This window comes from Lepisosteus platostomus, chromosome 12 (genome assembly GCF_059453375.1).
Source record: "Lepisosteus platostomus isolate fLepPlt1 chromosome 12, fLepPlt1.hap1, whole genome shotgun sequence".
NCBI lineage: Eukaryota > Metazoa > Chordata > Actinopteri > Semionotiformes > Lepisosteidae > Lepisosteus > Lepisosteus platostomus.
In genome coordinates, this window is record NC_142622.1 from 10,241,849 (window position 1) to 10,252,131 (window position 10,283).

Here is a 10,283-nt window from a genome sequence, read left to right on the forward strand (position 1 = left end):
TGTGTTCTCTGCAATAAGAAACGGTTTCAATACAGTATATCAACCTATAAAATGATAATTCTCTGATGTAATGTGATGTAAATAATTACCATTTTAGGAGTGTAGTGCAAAGGTTTAAAGCTTTAGAAGATTGTAGTTTCATAATTCTGTGTGAAACATAAAATGCACGATGAAAAATAATATATGCATGTATAAAGTGGTAATTTGTCTCTGGAAGTTTCATTTTGGATGAAAGGGACAAGAGGCAAAAATCTTCATGAAGTAAAGACTTAAATCTTTTTTGCATATCATGAATTTACAAATTGTATTTTGACCGCTGTATGCCAAAATGTTAAGTAGAAATGTACTGCAATGTTGTTCTGCAATTTCATGCAGTAATTGTAAATAATCTAGTTAATTAAAAGTATTCCTCCTCAGTTGCTGTTTTTCAAATATTTGAGATATCCTGTAGTATTTTAAAAATCGAAGCAGTATATAAAGCATGTGTTCTCCCAGTTTAACACAGTTTTGTTTTTCATTCTGGGAGCGGAATGTACTGTACAGGACAAAAAAGTCAATGACAAATGACATACTTTAAGATTAGATATTGAGAAAATAATGAATGCACCCGATAGCAAAATAATTCCCTTATGGTTATTTACTTCATTTTTCACATGACTGCTCTGTGATCAGCTGTAGCCTAATATGAACATTTTGAAACTTTTCAACATGCTGCCTGAAGAGGAGGAGCTTTTGTGGTTTTTAAGTGCTTGATAACGGTAAGAGCTCTAGACCTTTGTTCATTTGTACTAAGAAAATTACTGAAATAGCAGGTAAGATGATTTAAATAAACACTAATTGATTGTTTTTTTTAACCTAGGTTTTCAGCAATGTCTTTGTGTTTACTGTTTAATATACTATTTATTGCACATGTTTCCAGATACTTGTAAGTAGTATTTAGATGTTGCGTTTGAAGTGGCAACAAATAATATGCTTGAATAAGTTTTCTAAAATGTTTTCAGGATTTTTTTACTTGTTTAAGTACCCTTATAACTATCTTATTTTAATACTCAAAATATTACATTGAGTTACTTACTAAGCTGTTTGTATAGTTGAACAATTTAAAATACTTCAAGAGCATTTTCATCTCAATCAATATGAGCATGTTCTAATATGAGTACAAGAGGCTGACTTGGTGAAGCAACATAATTTATTAAAACCATGATAATTCATATTAAAAACACTCCTGACAAAGTGAGCATGATTGGCATATTTAAGTACAGCGTCTGCGATAAGTTCTTAATCTTTGATGATTTATGTCAGTGTTGCACCATTGTAAAATCAAAGGCAGTCATCAGAAGGACTGAAAGAAAAAAATTCAGTATCTTAGGTAGAGGAAGTTGGGAAGGCATATGCATCTTTGTATTACAGATAGAGTGTGCTCAGTAAGCCATGAAACATCAATTTTCAGAAAAATGTATGCTAAACATAACGATTACCTCTTGTGCCTATTTATACTCATCTAAACAGCTTGCACACCGCTTTGAAAATTAATAACATATGCCATTTTTCTCCTGCTGTACTTCATACATATCTGAAGAACGGAGAACATGAGCACAATACCAAATACAGTAAATGCAACAAACGATAAATATTACCATAAAAGCATTGATGATATAAGTAGAAGTCACCTATCTCTTCATGCTCTGGTTGTCTGCAGATTTACAATTCAAGTAACTCATCTGACCAGTCCAATGAATCACCACATGATGTGTGGCAACTATCTGAAAAAACAGCTGTCTCACTGAACTCCGTAACTTCTTTTTTCTTTTCAATTAAATGGTTTCGGAGAATGGAAAGAGATGGCAGAGAGCAGTCAATAAGTTTCAGAACTCAAAACTACAGGTTATAGGGTCAGCTCTCTGCTGGAGTGCTGTTGAACCTTGAATGAGAGACTTTACCCAGGTTGTTCCAGTCCACCCAGCTGTATGAATGGGGGTAGGCCCTGTGATGGGTTGGTATCACAGGCTCTGAGTATGCTTACTTTCAGTGCTATAGCTCGATGAGCCAGTGTCAATAATTTACTAAACATTGTCGCTGTGGAACAGAATACATCTGAACATATTCCATGTACTGTATTCTGCTTTAGTCCAATAAGTCAGCCCTCCCTCCAGAGACTTTTGCGTATCAGGTAATAGAAGTTATATTGTGCAAACGTCCGCTGTCTCTTCAGCATCTGCCTACAGCAGGAAGGATGAATCACTCTGACGTTATGTGAAGCCACACATTCTAGTGTTTCCTTTTTTAATGCTCTTACATAATTTTACCACTAGACCTTGAAGCAAATACACAAAGGCTGGGATGAATTTGTAGAGAATTATTTCCTAGAGCGTACAATAGGTAACTTTTAGGGATATTTTGCAACCTTATCTATGGGCAGAGTTTTCGTTTTCACGTCACAATTATAAACATATCATAATTAAATCCCGCAGTATCGAAGCAGAAGGAAATGTACAGCCTAGGCATAAATCTCTGTCTCTATAGTGAGCTGGTGAACTACCACAATATGTATGTTCAATTACTGAATAGTACCATACACTCTTTTGTAATAATCCTGCCAGCAGTTATGAAGCGCTGACACTTTTTCTTTAAAGGCATACCCCTGTAATCCCTGTAATGTAAACTCCAGCTGTACCACCTGTATTTATACATCTTTCACGATTCATTTAACATGTCACAGGCTGCAGAGCCCCTTACCAGACGTTCAGGACTGATTGCTGTATTGCTCCCAACTCCCTCCTCCCACCCTAAAATCAGTTACTGTATGTGCAGCTAGTGACATGAGCCAGGCTCAAACCCATGATCATAAAGCTCAACCTGCTGACCCACCCAGGAGGCCCTTTCCAGTGCAATCTTAAACTTTCCGTGGCCTGTGAGGTTCTTGTAAGCAAGGAGCCAAGTCAAATATTTGAATAATGACTCAAAACAATGCTTTTAAAATGTAGCTTTAAGAAAAATGCTGTCAAACACTTGTGTCTTTTTTTATTTCTCTTACGATTGAACAGGGATAGTTTGGTATGAACCTGTAATGGCGATGTGACCCTCTAGTGTTTCTGCAAACACTGGGTCATATAACCAGTCTTTTGATTCAATGGATGTGTTCATTTGTCTGTGTGTAGTTTTTCTAGCCCTGGGAGATGTCTGAGGGATGTTGGATGTCGAAAATGTTTTCCAATTTCCAGAAGGTTATTGATACCCTTAGGGCTTTTCATGATCTACTGTACATGGTCTTTTTGGAAACTGCTGATTCTCACATAGCTTGCATGAAGTTTCCATTGTATTATACTGTGTCATGTCAATTCTTTATTTTCTGTCTTCTTTTAGAGTTTAATCCTCGGAGAAGAAAATGCCACTCAAAACTGCAATATCTCAAACCTGGGCCATCATAGTGGACTTGTACACATCCAGTAACAGGCCAGACTGGAGAAACAACCGCCTTCTTTTCATTACTTGTTTAGTATTAGGCTTTACCTTTGGGTCTCTGCTCTTTGTAGGCTTATATTATTCCTTAGCATATGGAAGCGTTGTCTCTGGGACTGTTTCTGGTATGGCTGCTGTGATTGTGACAGGAGCTTTGTTTTGCTCCAAGCGGGTTCGTTGTTTCAGTGTGTTATTTTTGCTTTCTTGCGGCATGCAGGAAGGGAGGAACTTCCTCATTACAGCTGGGACTGGCCTGGTCATTTATTGGAATGTTAAAAACACTTTTCAAAACCTACAGGGCCTGGCCAGCAGCATGGTCTGCAACCTGGAAAAAAGGAGGATCTCCATTAAAGTGACTCCCATTGACAATTACATAAAACTCCTGAAATGGGTTGGTGAGCAAGTTAAAGGGTTAGGCGATTTTGTATTTGTGAAGTTTGACTCTAAATTAGAAGTAAGTCAGAGAATTTCATCTGATGAGGCACTGGAAGAAAAGCTTAGAGAGGCAAAGCAGCAACTGAACGCCACTGCAGAAACAATGAGTGGAATCCTGAACACTGTGTCCTCTGTAAGCCAGAAAGTTCTGCCTGCCGTTGGGATCATTTTTGTTGTGTTTTGTACTGTGCTGTTCCTGAGAAAATACTTCCATAGTAAGAAATTCAAGAACATTTTTATCACAAGGAAGTTTATTCTCTTTGATGAGAAGCAAAAAGCCACCGGAAAGCCTAATGTTCTTCCCCTCACAAAGAAGGAAAGCAAACAGTACATTGCCATCCCTTCATCCCACTTAACAGTCAAAGAATGGAAAGCCATGGGGACTTTCATCATTCCAGTTATAACCCATGTGTCAGCCTGGGCTTTATTCATAGGTGTTGATTCACTGCTGTACTGGCTCATTTTGACAATTGGCAAACACCTCCAGAATATTGAGCCATTTGAGGTTCCTTTAAAAATGTCTGTAGACGTAAGTATGTTCATCGTTGAGTTTTTGCCCTGTCCAATGTCATACCTTAGGCTTTAACTTGTACTGGAAGGCATATTCAAATACCAGATTAACATACTGTATAATCATGGCTTAATATACTGTATGAATAAACAAAGGTTTGCTTAATTAACCTAGATAAAAATTTACAGACTTGTCCTGGGTTTGATGTAAGAACCTTGTAAATACATTTAGGTAATGTGATTCCCCTCACAAGTTTATTTTAGAAGGACATGCATTTGTGCTTTTTGTTCCTATCATAAGAACTACATGCTGTCCAAAACAGTATGAAAGATATGGTCATTGTTTACTTTTTATGATACCACCTAAGGGAAAGTTGTGAGTGAAGAAAGGTTTCAAACACATACTGTACTGTACAGTATATCCTGGGTCAAAAATCTGTTGATTCTGTGTCTAACAGAAGGAACATTTTTAATGAGTGATCTTGGGGTGTTATTTTATTTTGACTGGGTAGTGAATAAATCTGATTAAAAATGCAGGTTTTTTTTTAGAATTGTTTTATATTAATTACATCTGAGACTCAGGATGAGCTAGTTAGAAAGTAGACTGAACCACTTACATTTGGCTTAGCTTAATTGAAAATAAAAATTTAAATTTAACCATGGGCATAACACTACATGTTTGTGAAATATAAATGCATTTTCATAGTAAATACAAAACAATCCATTGTATTTCTTAGAGTTAAGTTAAATTAACTTATTATTTCGAATACCTTGTAATTAATTTAATAAGTTAATAAGTTAAATTAAATTATTATTTCTAATACCTTGTAATTTTTAATGTGTTTAACAACTTCATGTGAAGTATAATACTTATTCTGTGTACTTTAACTTATTTTACACAGAAAGGAAGCACAATTATTGTTATCAAGACTGGCTCTACCAGTGAAGAGAATGATTTTTCCTACTCCGTTCCTTTGATTGAAAAAGACTGCATTCCTAAACCCGAGCTCTTGCTCTACAATTCAGTGGCTCCTCTCCTGGTAATCATCACCATTCTGATCTTGCTTGGCTTGTTGTCAGCCAAGCTAATTCAGCTGAAAATCCTGGTGTCTTCACTGTTCTATCCTGACAATGCTGATGAGAGAGTTCAGTATTTACATGACAAAATTCTCAGAAAGAGATCAAAGAAGAGATTATGTGCAGTGAAAAGCACAGTGGTTGCACTTGCTAAAAAGGTATGTCGACATTTCTGCTTTCTAACTTAATTTGTTCCGATTCATCAGATGGTGTGTCTATGTACATATATATATACAGTATATGGTCTCATTATATAATACAAACACAGAGATAAAGGCTAAAAATGGCTTGAAGCAGAAAATGAAGGACACCTTAAAAATATATTAATATATTTAAATAAAATGCTAAATAAAGGGACACTTGTATAATCCTCATTTATCAAAACTAAGAAATATTTTTAAAAAGTAGTACTGGACCTCATGCTCATTGATGGGTGAAGATGCAGTTCTGTTATTATAGTAAGGAAGAAAGCCAAAGATGGCAGAGTACTGATAGATTTTACTTACAGGAACTTTTAAAAAAAATAACATGGTACGAAACACAAAACACAAAATAATATCAAGATATAAAGATAATATAGAAAGAGAAAAGTGTGCTATTTGTCTCACGATCACCTCACACATTATTCACCTCCTTCTTGGCCCCAGCTCTGACTGACATCCTATTCCTGGTTCAGCCAATTGGCGTCCCACATCTTTTAATGTCTGCCTTCTCTTCTTAACATAATATCCACATTTCCATACTGTGCCTGTACGTTCCTGCTGTCGCTGCTTCAGAACAGGTCGTTTTTTAGGTCCACATTATTATTTTTCTTGGGTCTGAGCCTCCTCGTCCTATGGCCAGGAGGGTAACCCCTTAACCACCGTGGGTTATGCCAAAAGATATTTGACTTAAATACTCAAATACTCATTCACAAAGCATCTTTCTTGGATGCCATTATTCCCCCCTGAAAACATATTAGTGAGTTCCACAAATCATGGTGCTGTGGTTAGGGGTTAGAACTGGTTAAAGACCACGAAACAGCGCAAAAGTGCACGGCTTCTAACTGGGAAATTGTGAGCAGTTTTGATACAGGGTTCTTGTTTGAGGCCCATTGCTGGTCAATGAATGAATAAACCATTGTTTATTCAAAAATAATTTTAGGTGCAAAGTCATCCACACAGAGAGTAGGAAGAGGCTCTTTACATATCACACGGGAGACTCCAAGCTGTGGGTAGCTACAGTACATGTGAAAGGGATCTGGAGTTTAAATACTGTAGATTCCTTTATGTCATCAGCAAAACAATGTGGGAAAGCAATAAAGATGCTGGTTATATAGCACAATGCAAGGGAATTTAATTCAAAGTTTTGCCCAAGCTTTAAAACACTCTACTAGGAACTCCTTTGAAGAGTATTGTCCACTTTTTGGTCATCATACTACAAAAAGAAATATACTGTAGTTTAGTGGGTATTTGGAACACGTAGTTTCCAAATTTTCTTGTGTTTTTTTGTCATTAAATATTGTATATTTCAAACAATACAAGTGAATGAGTTTTACGTATCAAAAAGAGCTTACACGTTTTTTGTTTTTAGATTTTTTTAAGTTTTAAATGACCTCCTAGTGCTTAACAAATAGACTTTATAAGAAAAAACAACTGAATTAAGAATTTTCAAACAAAGTCAAGTGAAAATAATTCTAACAGTTTGTGCATTTTGTTTTCTTTTGTGTTCACAGAAAAGTTTCTGGTTCCCAATATTCTACCAGAACCAGGAGGATGACACCATTATCTTAACCTGAATGTTAAAAAAAAATAAAATGACCGGAGAGCACTGAAGGAAAATCAACCATAATATTCCTTCCATTGTAAGAAATATTACAGTACAATTCTCTATTCTCTCTTCCTTACGAATGACATTTTCAAATATGGGCACACATATTTATGTACTCTAAAACAAGTGAAATGTACTGTATGTACATATGCATTTTCCAATTATTTTTATCATATACAGGTATTTATTATCAGAACAAATAAGTAGGTTTAACATACTCGAGCAGAATTGTGAGGTGTACTCTTACTCTCCATCTTTTGATCTTGAAAATCAAAGCATTGACTTATCTGGTGACAAAATAAGTGTACAAAAAAACAATTTCCTTCCACATTGTCATTTTGTACATGCGTGAGTCACACCTTGCGTTTCAATACACAATCTTGAAGATGTAACACTGCTTGCAGTGAAGCATACATTTCGAAAGGTAAAGCAAAATACTCCATAGGCCAGTCATCTTTGAAGGTTTATACTTTTTTACCAAACAGGCTTTTATGAAGTTTTTTTTTTTAATAACAATGACAACTATACATTATATATTTTTTTAAAGTATGCAGAATTTTATTTTAAATCAGTTTCTGATTTGTTGTTCAATGTAGCAAAGCTGTTTAAGATTAAAGAGCCTGCAAAATTGTGAACTTGCCTTTTGTCCTGGTGTGTAAGTGCCACTGCAGTTCAACAAAAAAAATCTTCGTGAGGTTATTTGATATTTTATTATTTCTCATCATATGACACCTTCACCACCAAAAGGTCTCTGAACCTCTCGTTTATGCAAAAAGAAATGTATACATATTGTCTCCTGCTGCAAGTCACTTTGTGCATTTCTTTAGCACCACACCAACCACCCCTCTTTACCCTTGCAGCAGCTCCCTAGCTCATTCCTCGTGAAAAGGTGGAGAATTCGGTCAGTCTCATCTTCATGGTTAGGCTGCTATTCCCTCAGTGGGTGAGGTACACTGAGCACTAACATTTAACCGATTTTGTCTCTATATTGCTCATATCAGGACCAAACTCTAGCAGTTAAGTAATGTGTGACTTCAAGGCTTTTAATTAATCAAAATAAAGTCTGCATACATTTAACATTTGTCTATTAGTATTAACATGAGCATCAAGTACAAAACACTAGCTGACATAAAAACTGACAACCCACAATTCCATAGACATTTAAGCTTGTTACTTTCTGGCGAAAGTTTTTTACTTCCAAGGTTTTGCATACTTTTTAGTATCAACTAAACAAAACAAATGTCACAGTCTTCCACCTTTAGAAAACATCCATTCTCCACCTTAGCTCCTTATTAGTGACAAACTACCCAAAACAGACCTATTTTACTACCCAATTATCTGCTGTTACCTACTACCCATTAGACACCATCTGTAACCCCTCATCTGCCAATAACATATATTGTACTGAACTTCATTTATCAAAACTGGCATTAGCTTGCTAATTTTGCTTATTCAGTGCAAACACAAATCTACACTATGTGTATAATCTTTGAGTTTATATTAGTTCATTTTACATTGCTTAGCATTTATAAAAGAGAGTATTGCTTTTTTGGCTTTGTGACAGCTTTTTTTGCTATCTGATCATTTTATTGTACTTTTGCATTTACTTCCCCTGTACATATAGTATAAACTTTGCATATATGGAAGTCTCTCAGGCTAAAGCTAAACAGTAATAATACTAAGACGTATAACTGTGACTATAGAAAGGGCGAATGGGGTGGATTAGTCCAGGTCATCAATCATGAGGGCACATGAACAATGGTTCTGTAATGTTTTTGGATGAACATAAAAAGAAACATTAGTCCATGACATGCCTTCGTACAAAATCCTCAGCGCCCCCCCCCCAAAAAAAATTATATTTTCTAGTTTAATATACTTTCTTTACAGAACGCTATATGGAATTTTGTGGGTTACCTTGGATAATTTATTTTTCGCCATTTTGTATAATTTTAAGTCCTTCTTCAGATTATTCTACAACTCACAACATAGTGGTAAACTTCGTTAGCAAACATTTTCCATTATTTCATTTCATTGACATTTTACTTTTCCTTTAGAAAGTACAGTACTTGTCATCCTCTACTCTTTCATCCAAAAGCCCCAAAATAAAGGATTCCTAGAAAAAGGGTTAAGCTGTGTCATATTTGATCCTTTAGTATACTTTAAGTGCACATGTCCTACTGCTCCATGACAGCTTATTTAAAACCGAATGCAGAAATACACAGTCGTGTTCATTGTTTTATAAAAAGTCAGGTCAAAATGTGTGAAAAAATAAATAAATCTGATTGCTTGCAGAAGAGACACTTCTAGGTAGGAACTCTTTTAGTATAACTTGACACTTAACCTTCTTCCCTAGTTGGGATAGAACTACTATATACAGAACAGCTGAAACATTACTTTAGGATTAATCAAGCAGTCAACGATTACAAACACTCCTTATCACATAAAGAAGGTCACACAAAAGAGGAGGTTGTTAGGCCCATTTAGTTGTCTAAATCTAGCCGCTGACTGTTGATATAAGGATCTCATGCACTTGTTTCCAGCCATGGTACAGTGACACCACGACCGGGTAGTTTGTTCAAGACTTCTGTTCTCAGTTTTTACTGCACATAAATACTGATCAGAAATTCACTCTTGATCCCAAAGACGTTAAGTGGGTTGATTAAGTGGATTCCTAAATTAAGTTGTAGTAATGCATTGGACAATTTTAGTATAGATCCACTTGAATTATATACAAAATTTACCTTAAATGTCTGTGACAGACTCCCACTCTTACATAAGGTGACTCCGGGGATCAGAACGTATTAAAAAACTCACAATGGCAATATTGGACTAATTACCACCCGGTCTGTCTTTTTACAAACGCTAGAGGCCTTTGACAGCCTCATGGGGCAGGCCAGGCGCCTGTCAGAGTTTTGCCTTTTTATTGCTTCTTCACATTGTATAGAGGAGAGGAATATGTCAAAGCCCTAAATATTTTATTAAAGGTATAACCA

General features: G+C 35.7%; 1 protein-coding gene across 1 annotated transcript; it reads left to right on the top strand.

The window, feature by feature from the left end:
* The first annotated feature begins 740 nt into the window (after positions 1 to 740).
* On the top strand, positions 741 to 7,921 carry dcstamp (dendrocyte expressed seven transmembrane protein). Its single transcript, XM_088600912.1, has 4 exons — positions 741 to 812; positions 3,364 to 4,423; positions 5,307 to 5,639; positions 7,196 to 7,921. Exons 2-4 carry the CDS (start codon positions 3,386 to 3,388, stop codon positions 7,256 to 7,258), a joined length of 1,434 nt encoding a protein of 477 aa, XP_088457038.1. The 5' UTR covers positions 741 to 812; positions 3,364 to 3,385; the 3' UTR covers positions 7,259 to 7,921.
* The last annotated feature ends 2,362 nt before the right edge of the window (positions 7,922 to 10,283 follow it).

Bases quoted from the DNA above. Each gene is read 5' to 3' on its own strand.
- dcstamp (XM_088600912.1), top strand. From the start codon at position 3,386: ATGCCACTCAAAACTGCAATATCTCAAACCTGGGCCATCATAGTGGAC. The intron at 4,424-5,306 runs GTAAGTATGTTC...TATTTTACACAG, and splicing joins CTTTAAAAATGTCTGTAGAC to AAAGGAAGCACAATTATTGT. The intron at 5,640-7,195 runs GTATGTCGACAT...TTGTGTTCACAG, and splicing joins TGGTTGCACTTGCTAAAAAG to AAAAGTTTCTGGTTCCCAAT.